This window comes from Amblyomma maculatum, chromosome 1 (assembly GCF_055883805.1).
Source record: "Amblyomma maculatum isolate TAMU_Amacu chromosome 1, ASM5588380v1, whole genome shotgun sequence".
Taxonomy (NCBI): Eukaryota; Metazoa; Arthropoda; class Arachnida; order Ixodida; family Ixodidae; genus Amblyomma; species Amblyomma maculatum.
Genome location: NC_139344.1, coordinates 295,929,308 through 295,955,479, shown reverse-complemented (window position 1 = coordinate 295,955,479; position 26,172 = coordinate 295,929,308). Strand labels below are relative to the sequence as shown.

The 26,172-nt window shown below is 48.4% G+C and overlaps 1 protein-coding gene across 1 annotated transcript in view; it reads right to left on the bottom strand.

The window, feature by feature from the left end:
- LOC146206840 (uncharacterized) overlaps positions 1-26,172 on the bottom strand; it is a 391,032-nt gene that overhangs the window by 24,747 nt on the left and 340,113 nt on the right. Inside the window, exons 14-15 of the mRNA XM_084587067.1 lie at positions 12,217-12,389; positions 9,054-9,200 (exon numbers count right to left, since the gene is read on the bottom strand). Coding sequence (XP_084443193.1) covers positions 9,054-9,200; positions 12,217-12,389 — 320 coding nt within the window. The remainder of the gene's footprint in view (positions 1-9,053; positions 9,201-12,216; positions 12,390-26,172) is intronic.

Below are 26,172 nucleotides of genomic sequence, written 5' to 3'. Positions count from 1 at the left end.
AAAGCGGGACACACTTGCGTGGGTTCAAATATGGTGGCGTAGAGGCGGCACTGACCCTTTCACAGAATGTCCCCACCCTCCGGAGCGGTGGAGGGGGGAGCGCATCAGGGCACCAGACCGCCTATTAGACCACAGCTCACCTAGTGGAAGAAGCGCGAAACGCTCGGCGTGGCTAACAGCCACGCTACGCTGAAGAGCCGACTTGGTAGCCAATCTTCGCCTCGCTTATGACGTCACACCATGGATGGATGGATGGAATATAGGAGCGTCCCCTTTGAAACGTGGTGGTAGCAGTAGCTATCATGCTCATTTTTCTCCCTATATCTTAAATGATGTTTTACAGTGGTTAACTATACCATCATTCTATTTATTGAATTTTTGTTTCTACATTACTAACATTATGTCAAAACTTGAAGTTGGGCTAGATGGTGCATTGTAATTTGACTGAAGATGAAGCGCTTCATCTTCGGTCAAATAACATTATGTCACTTTTCTGCTTTTAAGCCACCAATCTTCCAGTCGTTTTTTGCTAGTTTCCACCGCCGGTTTATTCACCCGGCCACTGTTATCTCTAAACCCCAGAGCTTCAGGAACAGTGATTGCGCCTGCATCAACTTCCGAATGGATATCATTACATTCGAGTATAATATGGTCAATTGTTTCACTTATACAGCACATGCGTCATCTTCACTGTAAAATTTCTCTTTCTAGCTGCGTGTTCTAAGGCACCCTGATCTAGCTTCAAAAAGTAGGGCACTGCCTCTTGAGTTATCAAAGAAATCTTCCTTCCTGATCTGCATTTTCCACTTTCGGTATATTTCCACACTCTATTTCTTTTCCATCCAATTTATCCAATTTTTACCTTCTGTGTTTTTCACCTGTTGCTTAATGCTCTTTATTTCTTCGTCCTTGTGACTAGCATACTTACTAGTCAGTTTCCTAGTCCTTTTCCTCCATTGTGAGTCAACGCTTTTTAAGTACAGGTATTTAAATACTTTAGCTTCCCATCTGTTACTGTCCAATTTCCTCAGGCGTTCCTCATATAATATTTTACTCTGAGTTTCCCGTACTTCGAAAGATGCCCAGCCCATATCTCCCTGTACCGCCTCATTTGTAGTTTTGCCGTGGGCACCTAGTGCTAATCGTCCAACGGATCTCTGATTTATTTCTAACGTCGACTGTACCTCTGATTTTAGGTACAAAACCGCATTTCCGAAAGTAAGTCCGGGCACCATAATTCCTTTCCACATACCCCTCAAAACCTCATACCTATTGTATCCCCACAATGCCTTATGCTTCATTATCCCGGCATTCCTTCGCCCTTTTGTACTAAGTGATTGCTTATGCTTTTCAATGTATGCCAATCGTTCGTTTACCCCCACACCGATATATTTATATTCTACCACTCTGGGTATTTAATGGCCTCTTATTTTAAGACCCTGATCAGCAGAGCCAATGAAAATCATCAGACCCGACTTAACTGCGCTAAAACTGAAGCCTAGAGCGTCCCCTTCGTCTCCGCAATACTTAACTAGAGTTTGCAATTCTTCTAGACTCTCAGCTAGCAGTACAATATCGTCTGCATACATCCAACCGGGCAGGCGCTGCTTTACCACCTTTCCACCTAATCTATTATAGGTTAAAACCTAAGTTACTTTCTTGTGTCGTCCGTTTAATGTTTATTATATAAAGCATGTACAGCAGCGCTGATAGAGGACAACCTTGTTTTAATCCTTTGCATACCTTGACAGCTTCCGTACTTGTTGTCCCTTCCCATGTAATTTCTACTTTGTTATCGCGGTATATTTCCTGTAGGAACTCTATTATCTCATAACCCATACCTTCTTCTTTCAATATGTCCCACAGGCGTTCCCTGTCAACGTTGTCGTACGCCCCGTTTAGGTCCAGGAAGGTCAAATACAAAGATCTATTTTCCCCTCTAGCTATTTCAATGCATCGGGTAAGCACGAACAGGCTATCATCTAAGCGCCTACCATTTTTAAAGCCGTTCTGAAGTTCTCCGAGTATCTTGTTACTTTCTACCCATGCTTGCACATTTAATTTCGCTGCCTGCATGGCCAACCTGTACATAACACATGTTATGGTAATCAGTCTGTAGGATTTTGTGTGCATCCTTTCTCCTTTCTCTTTATAAATCAAATTCATTTTACTCTGCCGCCAGCTGTCCGGAACTTGCTTGTTCGTTATGGTTGTTTCCAAAGCTTTTAACAACGTTTCCTCACTTCTTAAACAAAGTTCATTAATCAGCTTGATCGGAATTCCATCTATTCCTGTAAATGTGTTCTTAGGAATATTTTTTTCTGCCTTTTTCCAGTTTAGATTGGTCAGTTCTTAATTGGTTTGTATTCTTCTATCTTGTGTTGCTTCCTGATTTGCGGAGATTACCCTATCGTCGCTCTTAAATGAATCGGCTGTAACTGATGTAATGTAGTTCACTGCGTTGTCTCCCTTTAAACAATTTCCATCGTTATCTTGAATCCGGTCCTGCTTTCATTGATTGTTTTTACCTAGCCAGCTTATATGGTTCCAGAATTTTCTTGGTCAGCCTCTAGAAGTATCGTGTATGTCAGCCATTCAGCGATCGATGAAGAGCTTTATTTTACTTTGGACGAGGGCCTGTACATCAAGTTTCTGTTGTCGATATGATTCTCATTTTCGGTCGATTTCCTTCTGAAACAACTGTGCTTTCTTTGCCTCTCTGTGCTCCCTTGAAGCAGCCCGTCGTTGTTCAATGGCTTCTCTGATTTCCTTATTCCACCAGCTTCGTGGCTTCCTCTTTCCATTCCAGCGGTTTGCTACTTTAACCTCCTTAATTTTCCTCCTTATGAGTAGTTCTACCTGTTCATATTCCCAGCTTCCATGGGGCTTTTCTCTATTGCTTCCTCTATGTATGCTGCTATCTGCGCTATTTGATCGTCGTTTAATTTTGCGTTTACTGTTTGTCTAAGTTTCATTTCTCTGTTCATCAAGGGCCCCATCTGCCGACTAATACGTTTATGATCACTTCCCAGACTACACTACCCTTCTTCGTCTATTTCCATTCTTGTGACCTTGCTATAAATTCCCTGTGACATTATACAGTAGTCAATGGTCGTCTGCCTGTTGCGGTATTCCCACGTGATTTGGCCTTCACATTTTTTTATTATTTATTGTTTCCTCAAGGGTCCACAGGGGACATTACATGAGGGGTGGGCAAACAAAAAGTTAATACGAACACAGATGGTCTTCAATGGCGGTTTTGAATAGATCACGATTGATGATGGCCGCCACTTCGGATGGAAGGTCATTCCAGTCATTGGCTGTTCGAAGAAAAAATGACATTTTATATGTTTCGGTGCGGGCCCGTTCAGGGTAGACGGCGTTAGGGTGACTATGACGAGAAAAGCGATGAGCGCGTGTTATCGGGGCAGTTTCATGATCGGAAGTGTGATAAAATTTATGATACAGCGAAAGACGGGCGATTTTACGCCGACAGGCCAGTGTTGGGAGATTAAGCTGAGATTTTAGTGCTGTAACGCTAGTATAGCGAGAGTAGTCTGAGCAAATGAATCTGGCGGCGCGGTTTTGGACTGCTTCGAGCGTGGTGATTAGGTTAGTATAATGGGGATCATATGCAGCACATGCGTAATCAAGTTTAGGACGTATGAAAGTTATATAAGCAAGAAGCTTAATGGGAGGGGGAGCTAGTGATAGGTTACGGCGCAAATACCCTAGAACTTGATTGGCTGAATTGGTGATGTGGTGAATATGATGCGACCAGGTTAAATCTTTACTTAAATGGATACCAAGATACTTGTATGAGTCAACGGATGAAATAGGATTGTTGATAATTGTATAAGTATTTTCACGGTGGTTGCGCCGGCGATGGAAAGAAATAAGTGACGTTTTACTGCTATTTAGGGACATGAGCCAAGTACTACACCATTCTTCGACGCGTGCGAGATCTTCTTGAAGAATGGTGGCGTCGGAGGAATTATGTATTGGGCGGTAGATGACGCAATCATCCGCAAAGAGTCGGACATTAGATCTGATGTTAGAGGGTAAATCATTTATGTAGATAAGGAACAGAAGAGGGCCTAAAACGGTCCCCTGAGGGACGCCAGACAAGACAGGGGAGAGGGATGACGAGTGTGAGTTAGCATGAACGAATTGATAACGATCAGTAAGGAAGGCTCGAATCCAATCCAGAACTAGGGGATGAAGGTTTAGGCGTGACAGTTTAAGAATTATGCGCGCGTGCGGGACTTTATCAAATGCTTTTTCGAAATCCAGAAATATTGAATCCGTGGGAATGTTACGATCTAGGCATGCGTGTATATCATGAAGAAAAAGAACAAGTTGCGTGTCACAGGAATGGTCTTTACGAAAGCCGTGTTGGTTAGAATGAAAAAAATTACGAGATGATAAAAACTTGGCAGTATGAGAATATATGATATGTTCCATAATTTTACAACAAACACAGGTTAATGAGATTGGCCTATAGTTAAGTGGTGAAGATCTGTTACCTTTCTTGTGGACAGGAATGTTTCTCTATTTACTATAACTAGATCGTGTCGCTCACAGAAATCTAGCATTAGCTTGCCGTTACAATCCGTGTATCCATCCAGATCGTCGATGTGGCCGTTCATGTCCCCAAGCAGAATAATATCAGCCCCGTCTCCAAACTGGCTTATATCGTCACTGAGACATTGAACTAGATCCTTGTTTTCTTGTCTGCATTGATGTCCTGTTCCTAAATAAACTACCCCTAGCCATGTCGTTATGCCGGCAATTGTTCCTGGTATCCAGATATATTCTTTGCAAGATGTTTTTATTTTTAGCCAATTTATTCCCTGGTGATCAACACACCTACCCCTCCACCTTTTTTTTTTCGTTCTCGTTCTGTTGCACCCTTCCCAGACGTAGCCTTCTATAAACGGCGGATATTCTAGATCCCTGAGATGAGTCTCGCATAGAGCGTACACACCTATTTTGTCATCCTTCAACTGCTGTTCGATCTCTAGCGATTTCACTCTTTTTCTACCTCTCTCGCATGTTTATGTATAGCTTATCCTAGTGTAAAATCTCTTTTTTGTACTTTTCTTTCTCGGCCTCCTCCTTAGCATTTTTGGGGCTCAGCCTCCGTTGTTACGCTTTCTACTGCTTCACTTCTAATTACCTCTGTGCACGGAGTCCTCGTGGACCCCCTCAAATTGCTACCGCCCTGCCTTCCAGGCGCCAGCAGATCTCTGCTCCCACCCTTTGGTAAAATGAATGCCATCTCGCTGAAAAGCACTGCCAAAACCTGCTTTATGCACCTCCCTGTTTACCTCAACCACTTCGAAACACTTCTCCAGGCTTAACTCTATGTCCTGATTGACTGACACCACGTCCTTTTCCAGCTTTCCGTTCGATCATAGCACCTCCGGTACTGTGTTATCCGCGCTTGCTCTGCTATCTCTCTGATCTCGTCAACTCCGTTAGCTAAACTTTCCACCACTCTTGCAGCGTCACCATTTAGGACATCGTTTAGCCCTGCGGCTACTATCACCATACTGCGCTCTGCGGAATTTTTCAACAGCCTATATTTACTCTCTTTCAGCACTGCCCTCATTGTCATCCCTGGGAAGGTTCCAACTAACACTCGCTAATCACCCTTTATACGTTCCAAGGTATCTTGCTTGCACCTGCTCATGTTAGAATCTCCGGCGATAAGCCCCTGGTCCTTCTCTCTCCCTCTCCCAACTGTTGGCTCCTGCTTTCGGTTATCTGTGTCCTTATCTCTGGGATTTTCATTCTTCCTTACTTCTTCCTTTTTTTCCGGCTTCTTAGTAGCTGCTTCTAAATAACTCTGTCGGTTCGGATCCGCATGACCTACTTTGCTTATGCCTTCCATGCCAGTGCTGGTCCCAGCCACGTGGCCCGCACTGGAATGTTCGTCCTCGTTGGTTCCAAGGTTAAAGTCGGCCACTTTTTTTTTTTCAATTTGAGGAAGCTGTCCAAGCAGTTTCTGATTTTCTGCCCTTAACAAACGTACTTCATTTTCTAAATCATCCACACGAGACACTAAACTGCCCCTTTCTTGATCAAATCTATCCAGGCGCGCACTCAGTAGGTAACACCGACACAAAACGTCACAGCCTTCCGTTTCATCCACAGAGTCAAGACGCGTTTCCTTGAGATTAACCTGCGCCTCACACTGAGTACACTTTACCTTCTTTTGATTGCACATCTTAAGCATGAGTCAACTGACCTATTGCTACTACGAATTCTCAGAATGTACAAACTGCAAAAGGAAGATACATAAACGACTGGCAAACACGCGTGAAAATAAATTCTGCGAATGCCAATAGCCTAGAAATAAAGAATATTTATCTAAACAAAACAGTTAAAGAATGAACGCCGAGAAAAACTAGCTTCCGGCACAAAAACCTAGGCCGCTAGGACAAAGAGCTAAAATCAATTCTTTAGGCTGCACCTAACCTAACTAGCTGAAAACGAAATAAAGTTAATAAAAGAAAGAACTCATCTATTTGACGCTTCGGAAGCTCCCGCTGTCGCCAGTCCGTCCGTTTCCGGTAGCCACGTGCAATCGGAGGAGCGATGGAACACGCGTCCGCACCACACGGCTGTCAACTGTCAACACCACCTGTTAGACTACAGCGCACCTAGTGGGAGAAGCGCGAAACGCCCGACGTGGCTACGAGCCACGTCACGCTTAAGCCGACTTGGTAGCCCATCTCTCGCTCTGGTATGACGTCAGTAGTCACGTGATGTAAAGCGTAACTACCGGACCACGCTACGCTGAAGGCTCGAAACCTGGCGTAGTATTGCCTTCGCAATAAAACAGTACATTCTAACAAACAGACAACAAAAAGTATGTGCTAGGGATATACCTAGACTTCACCAAGGCATTTGATTATTTAAATCGTCACCTGCTTCATGAAAAACTAAATACGTACGGTCTTCGTGGCTTACCATTAGCGCTAATTAAATCATACCTTTTGCCTCACAATAAAAAAAAAAAACATCGCGTGAATTGAGCTTAATGGCTATTGCTCAAGGTTAATTCGTATACACTCGGGGGTTTCACAGGGAGGCATTTTAGGACTTTCTATTTAATGTATACTTAAACAACATCACCAGTGTGGACGCGCAGGCTAAGTTCACTATCTTACGCTAATGACACTAGCATTTGAATTGTGCCTCGCAAAATATTACAGAACCTTTTAACATTGGAAACTCGGTGTTGTCTGAAGTAGGTGATTTGGCAATACAGAACGGTTTAATAATAAAGAGCTGTAAGAGGAAAGCGATCGTTTTCTGTGCGAAGACAAGAGCGGTTCCGTCGGAGCTAAAACTTAAGTTGAATAGAATTTGTACACGAATTTAGAACACTAGGGGTCATTTTTACAGAAACGATGTCTTGGGACCGACAAATAGACTAGATACCTTCAAGACTTGCGTCAGTAATTGGTATTCTGCATAAAAACATTTTTTTCTTCCACAAGAACGTTATGATGCTTTTATGTAACTCTCTCTTTTTGTCTTATACAAATTATGGCATTCTCGTCTGGGGTACTGCCAAAGTGACGAATGTGCACAAACTCAGTAGGCCTCAGAGAAAGGTGGTCAGAATTATTACACACTCCATGTACGACGCTAATGGGCAACCATTGCTTCAAAAGCTGGGTCTTTTGCATGTGGAAGACAGGTACAATTACAATATAGGTCTCGCATTACTCGGAGAAAGGAAGCAGAACAATAATATCCTAAGAATTTTAGGAAACTTAACTCCCAAAGTTTCGTCAGGTCATTTCACGCGGAAATCCGAAATCTGGAAAGTAAATTTTAGCAGAACAAATTACGGTGTGGAAACACTAAAATACTGTATTATATCCCTTTTAAATTACTATTTGTCTAATAATGCCGACTTTTTAAGTTTATTACTAAGCAGCTTAAGAACACTTTTTTTCAGTGAACGAATGACGTACACTGCCAGTATTAATATATTGTATAACGTTTTGAAATGACATCATTTTCGCGCGGTATTCCTTTTTTTGTTTCGTTTTTGGCAATATCATATCTGATGAATTAGTATACTCCTCTTTCGGATGCCTTGTGTGCATGCGACTGAAGTGTGATTTTTATTGCTAGACAGTAGAATGGATCATTTTTTCATGAATAGAAAATTTTTCGATTTCTTCAGCTCCACCATGGTGCCAAGAATTTTTTTGCCATTGTGTAATGCTCTCGACCTTGAGTACTGTCCACGCCAAACTTTTTTAGTAACCAGTATTTTTCGTTTTTTTTTGGTATTGTATTCTTTGCTGTCATGTGTCTTTCTCATTAGGGGGCGAGAACCAACAAGCTGCGGTCTCGGCTTTTAGCCTCGTTCTCCTCCATTGTTGATGGAAAATAAAGCTCATCTACATCTGTAAGCATGTTTTCATAGCGCGCGCGCAGAGATAGTGTCGGAACGCATTTTAATACCCTAAAGCAGGCTGCCTAGATTCGAAAGTGGTCTGCTGAAGCTATTGCTGTCGTTATGTGCCGCTAGCCTTCTACGGGATGTTGAGGACGGGCATAAAAGTAGATAGTGTGAAACAATAGAGGTGTTCGCGCTGCCTTGGTAATAGCTCACCAGACAAACGGTCACCCTAGAATGTGCTTCGTGCGCTTACGCAACTCTGGCCGGGTTGCCAGTTCACTCCGTCATAAGCCGCTGATGAGGCTCAAGTGATATTGCTAATAAATTGGAAGAGTGTACACCTTCTTAAGCAACGGCCAGTGAATAATATTCCCGAACATTCACAGAGAAAGTCGTACAGCCTATGAAATAGATTGTCACGCCATAATGAGGTTTCACAGATTACAGCTCTCCCTCTCCTCCCCCCCTGAATACTATACTATGCTTATTGTCAAAAACAGAAAATTCCCTGCAGTGCAGTAATATTCTTGAATGACGAAAAAGTACGAAGAAAGATGGCGTTGACTGACAGTGTAACTATAGAGGCAATACTTTCGCTCCATGTCAACGGTTTCAGCCTTACCTCTTCTCGAGTGATGCGATTCTATCCTGTAATATGGTTGCAGTCTTCGCATAGTTTTCTTGAAGAAACATTTTTTCTTTTTGGTGTCTTGTGCAGTTGTCGTGCAGCTCCTTGGTTATGCGATGCTGCCAGTAGAGTTCCAAATTTCTGGGTCGGGAGAACAAAGACACGTACGTACATGTACTATCGGCGTCAAATGAAATGCGAACAGCGGAACGCGTAGCGATAGGCCCAACTGAGGCCGCCTGTCTGTCGTTATCAGAGACAGGCGCGAATTTCCGGTTCACGATCGTTTGCTTCTATTTTCTTTGACGTTCGTTTTCTTGTTTTGCCACTGGAGCGCCACATTCATACTGACTACCGATCGCAACTGCCGCAGCGCGGTTTCTTTGGCGAAAGAGGCTTATCAGAAGAAAGAGCAATTCAAAACGTCACGTAGCGCGCCGACCGTCCCCGATCAGCCACCTGCGCTGTTCGTATCGCAACCAGATGCTGATAATAAGGCCATAGAGAAAGATATTGGTAAAGAGCGGACACTCCCATAGGGCCCAGCGGCCCATTTGACTGTAGCGCACCAAGCGGCCGGCGGCAACTACTTCCGGTCTTGCTGAAAGGCGCGCGATGTGAATGCTAGCATGCGCTGCGCCCTTCCCTGCCCTTTTGGCGCAATTATTTTGGTTTTACATGGTCTGCTAGTGTTTCTATTTATTTTCAGCATGCATAACAACATGAAAAATAGATTCCCAGTTCTCTAAATTGGCCATCAACGCAGCTGCGCCACAGCCGTTTTCTGCGCCACAGCAGAAAAGACGCCAAGTGCTTTGTGCAATGAACATTTATTTTGATGCATATAAAACACATAAGAGATGCAACAGATGTAGACGGATGCATTGACAAAACTTGGCACATATTAGGCGATGTGCACAGTACAGAAAATAAAAATACACAAGGCGAGAAACAGCACTTAGGTGGAGACAAAAAATAGCATAACGTTGATTTCCGAATTATGGCAAATGATATGTAGCAAAACAGGCATTATACATAAACTACACAGTCCCAGTAGCAGCTACCTTAGCAAGGGTAACTTGTATTGTTCAGGGCAGAGAGGAGCACTGACGCTTGGGGGAAGGCCACACCGTTCACTCGTCGCATCTGCCGTGCTTCGGCTGCAGTCCATGCAGTGCTGTTGGAAAAGGAATGAACATGATGCAGAAGGTTGCAATGAACTGTAAGGCCACTGCACCGTGCACACACCTGTGCACGTGGGTGCGTACTGAAGACTTGGTGAGCAGCAGTTATGGTCCAGAACAGAAAAGCTGTCATTCGTAAAATTGATACAAAAGCTACTCTTGCAACGTAGAGGTCAGGAAATGCAGACTAACCGAACCTATCTGAAAATGCATTTGTACAGTGAGTGAAATAACAGCCACTAAACTAACAATATTCCTCAAAAGCACTGAACAACTGAAGCAATGAAGCTTGCAGCATCATAAAACATTTCGCTTTAACGTTGTCCCGTTAAGTGCAACGCAGCACCACGCAAAACTAGCCGTTCGCAAAACCGCGGCCGGCGAGCACGTCATGTTGGCTTGCCCTTCATACGCGGCTTTGTGAAGCGCAGACCGCCGTGCTGAGCTAAACTGCCCGAAATGCCTCGCAGTTTGACAAGAATGGAATATTTCTCACCTTGCGATTGCCCTGTTAAACGCGACACCACGCAAAACTAGCCGTTCGCAAAACCGCCTCACGCCATGTCACGTCACCGCGGCGGCCAGCACGCCTTGTCATGCCTGTTTGCTTGCCCTTCACGCGCGACTTTGTGAAGCGCAGTCGCCGCTGTACTGAGCTCAACTGCCTTAAATTCTGCACAGTTTGATAAGAAAATCAAGAATGCAACATTTCTCACCTTACCGTCGCCCTGGTAAACGCGACACTCAGGAGAACTAGTCGTTCGGCAAACCGCGTCAGGCCTGGCCGCACCGGCCGGCTACGCCATGTTGGCGCAACGGCGTGCCTTGGTGCTTCGCATGCCACTTTGTCCAGCGTGCTGAGATAAACTGTTCGAAATGCAGCTCAGTTTCGCAGCAACACAACATATTAAACCTCGCCGCGGTTGGAAACTGCCGGAGCTTCACGAACTGCGCCTGAACTTCTCTATGCCTGAACAGCCGGCGCGCCTGTTCACGAGCTGCGAAACTTAATGGGCACCGGTCGGCGCGCTCATGGTAAACTGCTTCAAATGCAGCGTAGTTCAGCAAAAAACGTTGCTCACCTTGACGTCGTTCTAAACCGCAGTCGTTCCGCGTAGCAGCCAACGAGAGATAAAATATGCGGTCTGTGCCGCACAGGCGCGGCGAGGCACGAGCATACAACTGCTCGCCCCCTTCGACAGCTTTTTGTCGTCTGCTCCGGTGGGCTACCGCTGCAGGGAGTGCCGTCGCGCGCGCGGCCGCGCATGTCCGCGCTGGTGCCGCCATCCATCAATCGGCGGCAGCGCAACAAGTCACGCGTAATTTCCTGGGGCCAGTTTTCGCCGAGTGTCCGCTCTTTACCAATCTCTTTCTCTATGACAAGGCATCGGTGGCGCTGTGCAAGGTGCAATTGGTGCTAAGTATGAATGTGGCGCTCCAGTGGCAAAGCAGAAAATGAACGCTAAAGAAAATAGAAGTAAACTATCACGAACCAGAAATTCGCACCTGTCTCTGATATCGACAGGCAAGCGGCCTCAGTTGGGCCTATCGCCACGCGTTCCGCTGTTCGCGTTTCATTTGACGCCGATAGTACGCTTTAAAGCGTGTAGTCCGAAATCTACGAGCACTGCGAACGCTACAAAGCACGTAGAATGTCCTTCATGACAGATAAGTCTGGACCACACATACGCAAAAAAAAAAAAACGGATATATATGTCATTGCAGCAAATGACATTACTCAGTGAGGTGCGGGCTCCGTAGCGCTCTTCATGCAATCACTACGAAATTTCGCTGGTGTAGAATCAATTATTTTTAAGGCTTGCTATTGAATCCACCTAACAGTTAAATCATGTTATGAGAAGGTCTAATGGAAAACAGTCTTATAGAACACATGCATGTTCGCAAAAAAGGGAAAACCACCGGCACACAATTTTGCATTTCATGTCTGAAGACAACAATGAATTGGTGATTACTTGATCTGCTGCGTTGCTTCGCACCGAATGCGCGCAACTTCTGCCTTTTTGGAGTTCAGCTCCTGTGAAACTGTGTCAAGGTTCACCTGCTGCACTCGGACAAGCTTCTTGAGCTCTGTAATCGTGCCAGTATTATCCACGTTGTTCCTCTCACTGAGGTTCAAGTGGCAGCCCTGCAATAGTCAAGAGGAACGTGAAGACTTCCGTCAGAGGAAAAAGATATAAGGAAGGAAAATAAACAATTGTTCTGATCATAAAAACAATGTGGAAGCATCAGTGCTTTCTACAAAAGCTACGAAATATTTCGGCCGATTTTCTAACTGTAAATTGAACAAACCGAAAAATTCCGACATAGAGAAGGTCGGAAAAAAAGGCCTCGTAGTTGAAGTTGAAGTTGAAAGTTTATTTTTGCATCAAAAACGAAGGTACAATAATATACAGCGAGAGGTCCCATGGTACAAAACCGCAGGCGGGCAGTTGTCCCGCCTGTTCCAACCGCCGCGATGGGTCAATGGATAGGCCTTTTTTTTACTGAACCGGAGTACAGAGGCTGGCACCCGGCAACAGCGGCTGCAATTCGATAGAGGCGAAACGCTAAAAAATGCGCCATGGTGCTGTGTGGTGCCAGCGCATATTATCATTGCCGCGCAGTAAAGAAACACTTTCCCCGCCTAAGTAATTCGGCGGCGGTGATAACTGCAAACGTACTCGCTGGTCGTCGAAAAGAGACTGCCCGTTTCACTCATCAACGTTCAATTTAAAGGCGGCGAAGAAACGTCTAGATGGCTAGCATAGCATGGAACATTTGTGGGATTCTGGCTTTCCGCGGCTGCCGCCCGTTTCCCAGTTGTTCTCCTCTTTCCCCTTCTTACGCCTCTAGCGGCGGGAAGGTGTGGACGTCACCTTCGCCCCAGCGTCCTAATGGCTTTTCTCATAGGCGCCTTTTGACGGGAACACGGCCCCGCTTCGATGGCCGCGCTCGCGCGACCGAGCGGGGCCGAGAGAGATACCCCTCCGAGACATCGCAAGGTGCGTACGCTACTGCTCTTCTCCGCCGGCCTTTGTCCGCGCAGACCAATGTGTACTCGAGTTCGCCCGCTCCGGGTCGTACCTCAGAGCACAGCTCGAGCCTGTGGATCGTGATCTAACGATCCGCGACAAGTGTACCTTGCAGTGGTTGCCCACTGTCTCTCAAAGAGGCCCTGTAGTCACCGCGAGAGAGACTACAGCACGCCATTGCGTGCTTGCGGCGCGCGTTCCTCGTACGCGCAGCGGAGCCTTGCTCTTTGTGCGCCCCCGGGACGCAGTGACGGATTGTGTGTCGCGCTGGAGGACTGCGTTGAATAAACGTCTCCTTTGTGAACTTGGAGGCTCGTGTCATTGCAACGAAGCGCTCTCCTCCCTACGGAGTGCGCGCTGCGCTGTTTCAGTGTGCGCGTGATGACAGCTGATCGGGGTCTCGGCTCGCGCGACACTCGAACCCGTGGTAGTTGTTGGCCTATGGCCACGTAGAATCCACAATTGACGCCCAACGTGAACATTCCCTGGCTCCTTGAGTCGTTGGACTGCACGATCAAGCTCATGCGCCACGTCTGCCGCCCCCTGCGGGGCATATGGCAGCGAATATGAAACGCGCGACATGTCGGCTCCCTACGCAGTCGTAGCGTCGTTGGATTCGTTGGCCACTGTTCCTCCGAATAGCCAAATACCGTGGCTGGCCGCCGGCCCCTTTGGGTTATACGGCAATGCGCCTACCAACGTTGATCACTCGGCTCCCATTGATGCTTCCTCCGGACCACCCTGTGGTGTGACTTCCGCAAAGATGCCTCCGCTGTATCAGCTTCTCGCCCAAGGTGAAATCAGTCCGCGCGACGCCGTCACTACCGGCATATACGTGGAACAGCATCACTGCCCCGCTAGCAGTCATTTATGCTCAGTCAAAGGTTAGGCGTCGGCCGGACTCCCTGTGGAGGCCGCGCTGCTCGCCGAACTGGAGGACCACTTGCCTCTGTGTTCGTGCAACCCATCCAAATCTTTGAGGATCGGTCGCAGGCGCTGATCACAAGTGCTGCCGAGATGATTTAGGCACGGAGAGGGGCGGATGATGTGCTTTCGGCTGCGCCGAAGCTGTCTCACCCCGCGGTCACTTTGCCTATGCCGACGTACCGCGGCTTCGATGATCCTCTCAATGCCCGGGACGTCATTGATTCCCTCGCCCATTACCAGACAGCTATCGGTCTCCTTGATGAGAGTGTGCTTGCCCGCATCATCCCCGCAGCACTGACTGACACGGCCGCTAGGTGATACCGGCTGGGCGGCCACTGAGCAGCGACTCTTGAAGAGTTCCGTGCAGCATTCATGCGCGAATTCCTGCCCGCTGACTACGAGCGTAGGTTGCGGCGAGAGCTGGAGCTCGGCACAGAGGCTCTGGACCAGAAACTCCAGGAATTTGTGCAGGCGATCGAAAACCGTTTCTCAATGCCCAGCCAACTGTCTCAAACGAGGAACACGTCGAAAGGCTGATCAGGCTGGCACATCCGACTTTTTGGGGATACCTGCGCGGCGGAGCTGGCCGCTTAGGCAAAGCGCATTCAAGGCGATATCCTCGCCGCGCGTGTCTATTGCCCGCCACGTCCGGCAAGCGAGGCCCTTGAGCCACGCTGCGCATAAAAAGGAGCTAAGCCCTTTCCGCACAGGCGTGCACCCGCACAACCTGCCTTGGCAGTCGTTGGCGCACAAAACTACGCTTGGGAGCTGAGCTAAAGAGCTTTGGATCCCTACTCGTACGGAAGACGAGCGGCCTGCGCAGCGCAGTTTTCTGACCTACGTGCCGAAAGGCGCCAGGCTACCCAAAGCAGAGCGGAGGGAGAAACCCTCAAAAACAGGCCCTTGTTCGGCGGTGCAGCGAGAGGACCCAGGCAGGGTGATGCGCCTTTGTCTGACGACCAAGCTTTCAAGGGTGTGCGCTGTTTCCGTTGCCAAGAGAGGGGACAATTAGCAAGAAAGATCTCCGTAGCCAGGCCTCCTGCGAAGCAGGAAAACGGCGGCGGGGGTCGGTTTAAAAGGGACAGCCGGCCCAAGCTTTGCTAATTCCCTCTGCGTACAGTGTAGGCTGCCTTACTGGTGCGCTCGCGCGGGTTTTTCGATCCCGCTTGCTGGCAGCGCATTTCCGGCGTTACTGGATACAGAAACCAGCGCCTCCTTTTTCAGTGAACAGGCGTTGTCCTACTTGCACAAACACTCGGTGCGCCTGCGGAATTGCCGTTTGAAATTAAACCTTGCGAAAGGCGTGGCCCATTCGGCTGCCGCCGCGAGGTTGACTGTCAGGTGAGGAGAGCGGGCGTGACGCACGCGTTTTATTCATCTCTCAGGGTTCAGTGTGCCCATTATTCTTGGAAGGGACTTTCTCCTGAAAACCGGGATTGTGTAGACGTTGCGAATGGCAGCTATCCCGAAGGACCATTTTCCCAGCTGGAGCCGTTCATTAGTCCCCCGCGACGGTATCTGCCTACGCAGTCGAGACGTTTCGAAAGTACCACGATCAGCGATCAGAGCCCCGACCTTGTGTCCAGAGTTATGCTGTTCACACCCCCTTGGGGGACCGAACGGCGTGGCTCGAAGAGGCATCCCATCCACTGGCCGCTTCTGCAGTAACATTGGATGAGGCACAGAAGGCTCGTTTTTTTTTTTAGATTTTTCATTGGAACATATAAACATTACATCAGTGAATATACAAAAGGAGGTCCCAGATTACAAAGGGTGTATCGGGACCTATAGCACTATACAGCACTATGGCTGTACCATTTTAGTGAGGCACACGATCGAGACCGAAGAAGCGCTTCCGTTGAAGTGCAATCCCCTACCCGTAAGCCTTGCGAAGAGTCAGGCGATTGATGGGATGCTGGATGAGATGCTATCATAGCCCATTATCCGTCGCTCGTCCAGCGCCGGGGCGTCTCCGATGGTGTTGGTGCTCAAAGAGGATGACGGCCACCGTTTGTGTGTGGATTATCGCCGTCTGAAAGCGCTGAGTCGCAAGGATGCCTATCCGCTCACGGTGGTCAGCTCAGTCGTAGGAAGCCTGGCAGGGCGCGGTACTTTACGACGCTAGATGTCTCCAAAGGTTACGTACATGTTGGATGGATGGCACTGACCGGCATAACACCGCGTTCACGTGCCACAGAGGGCTGTTTGAGTTCACTCGCATGCCATTTGGACTCTGAAATGGTCCTGCGACTTTTCAGAGGCTGATGGACCGCGTCCTAAGGGAAGCGAAATGGTCCCATGACATGTGCTACCTGAACGACATTGTGATATATTCACGAACGTTCGATGAGCACGTAAGCCCTATTACCGACATGCCCGAGTGGGTACGGGCTGCCGAGATGACTTTAAATCCCGCGAAAGCCCAAATAGCGCGAACCCAAGTTCCGTTGCTTGGGTATACGTCGGACGAAGGCTCCATTGAGCCGGATGCAAGGGAAACTTCGAGCCATACTCGAATTTCCCGTGCCCAAGAACGTGCGCGGCCTGCGCTGTTTTCTGGGAATGGCCAACTTTTATGTCATTCATCCCGACCTGTGCCCCCGTGCAGGCACCCTTGACCAAGCTCTTCGGAAAGACTGCCGCGTGGCGATGGGAGCCGGAGCAAGAGCAATATTTTCGCTTAAGAAAACATAAAGCTTACCAAGTTGGCTTCGATCCATATTAAAACAGCGCAAAAAACGAGTACACAGCAAACAAGAGAAAACACGAGCGCGGACGCTCTTTTAATATGGATCTTTTCGCCGCCTGTCTAATGTCATTGCAGAGACAGCGCAGCGCAGCTCAGGCTACCCTATCTGACCAGACAGTTCGTAGTTCAGATAGGCACGAGCGATCTGGATTTTTAAGAGCCGTCCTCCTACAGGAATTCCATGGCATGTTGCCACCATTGCCTTTGCAAGTCCTTCCGCGCCGCCCGCGGAGATAAATTATTTCGTAACAGGGACCGTGTCGCCTCGCCATCGTGTTTGCACTGCGAAAGTTTGAAGTTACCTTGATGAAATGCATTTCCTCGTGCAGACAGACCACAGCGCGCTCAGCTGGCTGATGCGGCTCCGTGAGGCTGCGCGACGGCTAGCGCTTTGGGCTCTCTTGATACAGCATTAAGTATTTTCGGTACAGCATCGTAAGGGGAATACGAACGTGGTAGCGGACGCACTATCTCGTATCCCACTCGCCAGCGGTGCCTTTGCGCTAGCAAGCGAAGGGGGCGAAACAGCGGACAAGCCGCAAAGCGGCATGAAGGGGACGCGTGCAAACGTGCCCACCCATTCCGCTATCTAGGCAAGCAGCACCTGGCAAAGCGGGCGACGGGGAAAGCTTTGTGAGCACCACTAAGGCGCCGAAGCTAGCGTAAGTTTTGGCTGCGAACTGAGGGGATACGAAACTAGGCTCCCCTCTGGGATGACTGGAGTCGTTTTCAATCGTAAAGAGCTACTAACGGTCCAGAAAAATGACCCCTTTTGTGGCGAGGGGATCGAAGGTATCAAGGAGACAGAGCGCCGTGACGCTACTTATACTGTAGAGGACACAGGGTGTCGCGGCGAGCCCCGGGGATTCATATTTGCTGTACCATGACGGGCTCCTGCTGAAGTACATAGCCACAGATGTTGAGTCCATTGACCCATTTAAAGTGGCTATCCCCAACAGTCTGAGAGGCGCTCTATTGCCGTTCTTACGAAGAAGCACTGGCCGGCCACCTGAGTGACTCCAAAGTTTTCACGAAACTGAGTCAATCGGTGATGCGGCCCGGCATGAAGCGCGACATTTTCCGCTATTGCCGCTCGATCCTGCCATGTCTGTCCAATGGTGAAGTTAAGGGGTGGCAAGCCACCGGGCATGATGAGACCAATTGACAGTGCACGTCCGTGCCAGATGGCCACCTGCGATTTGATGGGACCTTTCGTCAGAAGCAAGCAGTTTATTTACCTGATGGTAATCATTTACCATTTTCCAAGTGGGGAGTTTTAACCCCTTCGAAATGTGTCAACGCGAGCGGTACTGGATAAACTCCAGGAAGGGTTCTGTCGCTTCGGTGATCCGGAACGGCTGATCACGGACAATGCGTCCTACTTCACTGCTCGGGTGTTCGGTAATACCTGCTGTTTCCTTGGCATCGACAACTACACCACTTCACCCTGCCATCCCCAGTCTAATCTGACCGATCGGATCAACAGAACGCTCAAAGCAATGCTTGTGGCCTTTGCCGAGTGTCAAAAAGACTGGGCAGACCATTTGAGTGAGTTTGCGTTCGCCATTCTAACAGCTCAGAATCCCTCAACTGGTTTCTCTGCCAACTTCCTCGATTTCGGAAAGGAGCTGGCGAATCCGATTTCAGTCGTTCAGAGTCAGCAGCTCAGGGATGAGAAGGTGCGAGCAGACTGCGCTGCTTATGCGTCGACGCTTCGGGACCGGCTTTGTCGGGTTCTCAGCAAAGCAAGACAGATTCTGGCGACAGCTAGAGCCAAGCAGAAGGCCCAGCATGACCGCAAGCACCACAGCCTGACATTTCAAGTGGGTGATCTTTTCCTAAAGTGCAACCACGATCTTAATGGCGCAAGCAAGGGGTTCTCAGCCGCGCTTGCGCCTAAGTGACTTGGTCCGTACCGGACGGTCTGAGTCTGGTCACCGCTCGCGTACCTGCTGGAGGATCCCCCTTCAGGAAAAACCAGCCGTGCCCACATCCCAGTCCTGAAGGCCTATGTGTTGCGGTCTGACGAGCTTGCGTTGGGGACCATTGTCGCCACAGGCAAGCGATGAGGCACCTTCAGTGCGGCGTAACAGAAGCGTGCCCCGCACCGATACAATAGGGAGTTTTAGAATAGGAGGACCCAAGGCTTGGGGCCCCCAAGGAAATAGCGCGCGGCAGCGCAACGTGCTAGCCGAGCGGCGAGTTTTAGAATAGGGGTTTTCCCGACGCAGCGGAGCCGGGCTTGCGTTCGTCGATTGCAGCGCCACGACGGTAGCCAAGGAAAAGCATTTTAATATATAAAAGCAAACAACGTTATATTATTCATCAAAAAGTACTATTATTGTGCAAAAACTATCTTAAGACTACAGGTTATATAAACCGTTTTCGTCAGACAAGACGAATTCGGCCAATTGTCAATCCAGGCCGAGACCGGGAAACCTCATTTGAACCTTCCGCGCTTTCCGCCGTCTGGTCCCTATGGCAACCAAAGGAGGCGAACTCGCTAAGCCTAACAGCTCGATAAATCCGGAAGCAATCTGAAAATATAGTGCGTTTTATCGCTAAAATTTGGTTGTGCGGGCATCATGAGACATAGCATAAGCTTCGTTGGCCTTTCGTTTTCCATGAACGCGTGACACCATGGAGCGGTGACGACGAATGTGTGCCGAGGCGAGCGGCCGCCGCTTGGCCGAGCGCCGCCATGTTGCCGTAACCCAAGCGACCCAACGGCGGCTTGGGGCGAACGCTATTTTGGAAAAATAGGGGCCGCCCCAAGCGTTAACCCAAGACCCCAAGCGCGCCTTACGTTCTGCGCATGCGCATTTCGACGCCCCAAGCTCCTTGGGGGCCCCAAAGCTTGGGGCCCCCTATTCTAAAACTCTCTATTCTTAGACGACGGCCACCTGTGTGATTGATGTCGAACGCCGGGCATTTCCGTTTCCGAAGGCATACCTCCTCAGCTGGCGAGATTTATCGTCGGGTCGGAGGCAAGTTTGGTCACCATAATTTTTATTTCGCTGGCTCAGTTGCAGCCTGGTGTGCGTTTCTTTTTGTTGTTTTGTTGTTGCCAACTATAGCATCTTTCGTTTCTTTTATCTTTCCGTTCTGACGTCTGTACATGAAGATCAGTAATTTGAATTTCTTATTTAGTTCACTTGTTCTGCACACTTGCGCAGTGCTCTTGTGTTTTTCTTTCTCTCTCTCTTTCTTCGTTCCGCGGGAGCATCTTAGGGTTGCTCATTAGGCAGCCCTATCTGACGGCTGTTTTCGATTGTCACAGGGCAAAGCTGGGGTCATTTGGGGATCGGTGAGCGTGAACGATGCCGCCTTTGACCTAAGGCCGCTGCGGCTGTACAGATGCCTCGGAGGAAGTTTTTCGCCCAAGCCGGCGTCCCGTTTGAGTGTGTGCACGTGTGGCGGTGCGAGTACTGGACCAATATGAAAGGCGGAGCCTGTGGAAAGGGTCATGTGTGCCGTGAGTGGTCCGTGAAGAATTAAACCCATTTCCGCGTGTTGGGCACCGCTGCGCCGGCGAAGGGTAGCGATAGTCGGGTCTCGTCAGAGCCCTGCGTCGGAAGAGAGGCAACACTTATCTGCAGCCGGCATGGCACCAACGGAGAAGGACAACAGGCCGAATGTTGGAGTAGAGGGCCAACGCTTTAATCGCTCCCAGCAGAAGACAAAGGTGCGCTGTCGTCGCCAGGGACGTCCGATGCCATCGCCGGCCGTATCGGTTCTCCCTGCCCGGTAGTCCCAGATGTGGGAGAAGTGCTACATGGCGACATGGACGTGGCAACAAAGCCAGACGCCTCGGCTGTCGTTATTCTGCGACACTCCGTGGATAGATCAGCGGCAGGTGAAGGACGGAGTGCCTCTATACAAGATACCGGTGATTTTTCGCGGGCCACGCCGTTGAGGATCACAAGAGAGCAACGACGTGGGCGCAGCTGCCAGTGCCCGAACGCCTCAAATTCTGCCATATGTGCCGGTTGGCAGTGTATTTCCCGGCACATTAGAAAGTACGGGTCCACGGGTCCTTTAGGCATTATCGAGTTCTTCACAAAGCACGGATGAACTCATGTTTGAACTGGGCGACATTTTGTGAGAACTCAGGGTGGGTGTGTTTGCTTTGAATGTGTTTTTATGTAGTGTGCCATCGTCTGTGTATTTCTTGCCTCGTGTACTTTTTTTTTCTTGCATATATTTTAATAGCATCGTCTTTCCGCGCCGTTTGTCACAATGTATGCATAACATTTAATAGGATAAAGTTGTTTTGATTGAGATGGAGGGAAGTGGTGTGTGGATATATTCTTTTATTATTTTTATATGCATGCGTGGAGACCTGCAGCGCTCTTCCGCTGATGGATAGGAGGACAAATAAGGAGAGGAGGTTGTGGGATTCGGGCTTTCCGTGACTGCCGCCCGTTCCCCTCTTGTTTTCCTATTTCCCTTCTCCCGCCTAAAGCGGCGGAAAGGTGTCTGGACAACTCGTCACTGTCGCTCGGCCAGAGCTCCGCCCCAGCGTCCCAATGGATTTTCTCATTGGCGCCTTTTGGTGGGAACACGGCACCGCTTCGACGGCAGCGTGCACGCGACTGTCCGAGCAGGGCCGAGAGAGAGACCCCTCAGAGACATCGCAAGCTGCTTGCGCTACTGTTCTTGTCCACCGGTCTTTGTGGGTGAAGACCTATGTGCACTCGAGTTCGCCTGCTCCGGGCCGTACCTGAGAGTGCAGCTCGAGCCTGTCGATCGTGAATCACCGATCCGCGACAGGTGTACTTTGTGTTGCTTGCCCACTCTCAAAGGGGCTTTTGCTCAGCGCGAGAGGGAGAGCAAAGCCCGCCACTGCGTGCTTGCGGCGCGCATTTCTCGCGCACGCAGCGGAGCCTTCCTCCTTGCCCGCCCCCGGGACGCGATGGCGGAATGTATGTCGCTGGAGGACGGCGTTGAATAAAAGTCCCATTTGTGAACTTGCAGGCTTGTGTCATTGCAGCGAAGCGCTTGCCTCCCTGCGGAGGTTGAGTGCGCGCTGCGGTGTTTAAATATGGGCGTGGTGATAGCTGATCGAGGCTTGATTCGGGCGACGCTCGAACCCGCGGGGGTTGGTGGTCTATGCCCACGTAGAAACTACACATTGTAAAACACGCGCGTAGCAGAAACCATTCGAGATACATCTCGAAGCATCTTCTACAACAAAGGAAATGATAAAGCCGTGTCTCGCGACAACGAGCACGAACAAAGAATACATAAATGATCCGCGCGCTACAATCACAGTAACCACAAAAAGAGATTTGAATGGTTAGCGGCAATACTCCCCCTTATAAAAACATAGCCTCGATATTCGAAAATAAACAGAGAAAGTTTTGGTTTGGTTTGTGGGAAGTAACGTTCCAAACCAATACAAGGCTATGAATGACACAAAAGCAGAGAAGAGTAAACATAAACATTAGAACGTTCGAACATCTTTAACGAGCCTAATACGGCTTCAGACGTACGTGCATGATTTCTGGGCGCATGCATCACCGTTGGGACACTGTCACATCGACGAGAATGACTTCCCTGTCCGGTTTTCCGACGTTGCAAAGGAGATTTTATGGCCCAAAGTATCTACGTATCAACGTTTCACTTATTCAGCGACGGGGAATCGGCGTCGATTCCAGGCTTGTTCCCCCGGCATGTACTGTGCGTCGCGTCGTCGCAAGTTGTATCGTCGGGCGTCGGCACATTGCTGGCCTGTAATGCGCAGCTGTGTCAACCTTCCTGCGACGTCCAGGCTCTCTTCGTCTTTTACATGCGGCAGCATTGCGTCGAGCGTGGTCGTGGGATCCCTGGTATACACAAGCTGGAACGGTGTCGCCATAGTCGTCTCCTGAATGGCGATGTTATACACGAAAATCCCGTAAGGCAGGATGGAGTCCCCTGTCTTGTGGTCTTGTGTTTGGTGTCGACTTGCATGGAAATTATTTCCGCCATCCTTTTGTTTAGACGCTCCGAAGTTCGTTTGTCTGGGGATGGTACGCAGTTGTATGTCGGTGGCTTGTATGACTATAGGTCAAGATGGATTGTGTCAGCTCCAGAGTAAATGCTCTTCCTTCGTCCGTGATAAGCACTTCTGAGGCATCGTGTCAGAGAAGATTTTGTTTGGCATAAAACTTGACGGCTCCCCTGCGGAACCTTTTGGCAGGGCTTTTGCTTCAGCAGAGCGATTCATGTAGTCGGTGACCACGATGATAACCTTGTTTCCCGTCGATTAAACTGAGAAGGGTTCAGCAGCCCAGGAGGTCTCATCGGGGGTGTCGTGTACCCCTGACACCGGCACCTTTTGACGTGATGGGCGATGTGGGCAGCTAATCATGGCCAATAATGCTTCTCTTAAAATTTATGTAGCATGTTTGCCATCTCGTAATGTCCTGCTGTTGGCGGCTCATCGTGAAAAGCCTCCAAAATGTGTTTCGTGATTCTTTCGGCACATCAAGGAGGTATGTAGACCTTTTGGGTGCAAAAGATCTACTTCACGAGGACGTCGTTGTGCAAAGCGAAGGAAGAACACTGCCGCGCCTGAACATAGTAGGAGGTGACGTGGTCTTGCCTTAGGTAATCCGCTAAGCGTCTCAACTCAAGGCCCGAGCGCTGCTGCTGTGCAAACCTGCTGGTGCTTACCAGTCCTAAGAAGGCATGGTGGTCATCTACCATTGCGGCGCGTCAACAGGGGCTCGTGACAGGCAGTCTGCGTCGGAATGCTTGCGGCCAGACTTGCAGACCACTGTGATGTCAAATTCTTTGAGACGTAAGCTTCATTACCCAAGGCGACCGAAGGGATCTTTCAAATCGTCGAGCCAGCAGAGCGCGTGGTCACCGCTCACAACCTTAAATGGCCGGCCGTATAAGTACGGACAGAACTTCGAAGTTGCCAAGATGATCGTGAGGCACTCTTTCTGTGTCTGAATAATTTGCTTCGGCTTTGGACAGACACCTCCTTGCGTACGCGATAACTCTTTCCAGTCCATTTCTCGGAACGAGAACTGCGCCTACCCTTATAAAAATGGTCGTCAACAGTCTTAAAAATCTGTATGAGCCCCTTAATGACTACCAACGTTGTACGTACTTTGTCTGTATGAACGGGATTAAATACGAAATTAACAAAAGCTTACTGCTTTGTATGCACTTTAGGGAATAAAAGGTTGTACATAGAGCTGACAGGTGGATATACTTCTTTTTATTTACTCCCGTCAATATACAACACCTAGAAAATCTGAAAGCAGTTTCATATGTGAGAAAAAATTGTCCAATTTCAATTTGGTTCAACAGTTCACACTGCGTTTTTCGCGTAACAGCAATGATCCCTTAGGAGCTTGACTGCATGCTGAAATTTATAGCAACTAACATTTGAATGAAGCTTTGATTAGAATATGTGTCTGATAATTTCAAATTTTATTTCACGAGGATAAATTGGAAATGTTGGACCATATATTCAGTAAGATAAGTGTTGTCAGGGCATGGAAAAAATAGCTTTTCTAGAAAAGGATTGGAAGCCCTTTAGTTCTTATTGGTTCTGAAGCTATGTCGAGGGCGGGTCATCAAAATTAATTTCATAGATACGCGCCAAAATTGAAGATGAAGGAAGTGGCATGCACGCATGGTAATTTAAGCACTATGTACAGATACACAATCATGTGCAACAAACGATCGAAGCATTCATGTACTACGTGAGTCATAACATTTATATTCATATATAAGTATGCGTACTGTTTGAATAAATGTAATGTATAAAGATGCGTACCCTTTGGTTTCTGGTAACAAAAGTACGGTGGGTGAACGACGTCATTGTACATGCCCAACTCACGACGTAAGTACGCCCGCATTTTCCTTGCTACGCACATGATACTTAAGCGCGCAGTTGCGATTTCCGAGTTATAACATGTCCCAAGATCTTCAAATTGTCCCACAATGACGTAGACAGCTGTCTTCATAAACTCGCGACAGCCCGCAGCGAGCACCGCTGTCACACATAGGTTACACGCGAGTAACAGAGAGAACGATCAACACAACATGCGTTAGTCTAAACACGCAAATTCGCTCGCTGCTCTCACATCGCACTCATGCTATCTCGTAACCGATCACCTAGATTTAGGCCAACTTTAGCTAGCATTTCCTCTATCTGCGGTCCAGCAGCGACTTTGCTCTGTAGATAAAATACGCACCTGTAGCCGGCGAAACTCCCCTGAGATCACAAAATTTTGAGATATTAAGGAAAATTATTGTACAAGTTAAACGGCATTTAGTATAATTTTATTCGCATTACAGGGTGAGATGAACAACTAGCAAGACTTTAATGATATAATTTCAGACATAAATTTGTAAAAGATGAATTTGGAATAAAATTAAGATAATAAAAACATTTTGAAACAAAGGAGGGCTTCGCAGATCCTGGGCGCGCAATCACGTGACAGAAAAGTGACGTAGGGTCTACGTACCTCCTGCGCGCCCTGTGAGTGTATTTTTATAATTACTATAACTTTTTTATTTTACTGGAGGGAGTGAGAGGGTGGCCGCGTCTCTGAAGACCAATGCGCGGGAAGGATGCAAGGAGGCGCTTGGCCATCGGAGCGCAGCTTCGAGCTGGAGAAGGGGGAGCGTCTAGCCGTTCTGCGAGCAAAGCACACAGCAGCACGCACGCTTTCTTTTTTCAATAGATTCGGAAGGTATGAAAGGAGAAGCGGCCAGAGTAGACCAGTGCAGGCTTGGAGCAACTCTCGGCAAAGCACAGAGCAGGCTTGCTTCCTTTTGTTTTTTCCTAGCAGTTAGGTATGGGCTGATTTGACCTGAGCGCCAGCTTAGCGAGCGCTAAAGATATGACTGCTTCTGTGCTCGCGTACTTGGCTCAGTGGATTGTCTTTGCATCTTCGATTACGCCTCTTATGTGAAACAACTAACGTGACGAAAAATTGTCTCTTATTAGCTAAGCAATATCTTGTATAATTTGACGCCTTAATTACAAACGTCAACATTTAGGCCCCCTTGAAAGATGCTCTCAGTCTTGAGAGTTATTTCTTTTCCCTAACTGCAAAGCTGCAAGTGTGTGAGCGAACGTGTGTGCAAATAACTAGTGCTCAGGCACTTAATATATGTGCAGCCGGTCAGTACTCTTTCATTACAATGAGGAAAGCAAACACAAGATCCATGCTGCGAAGAGTCGCGTCGAATACCCGCCACCTCACAAA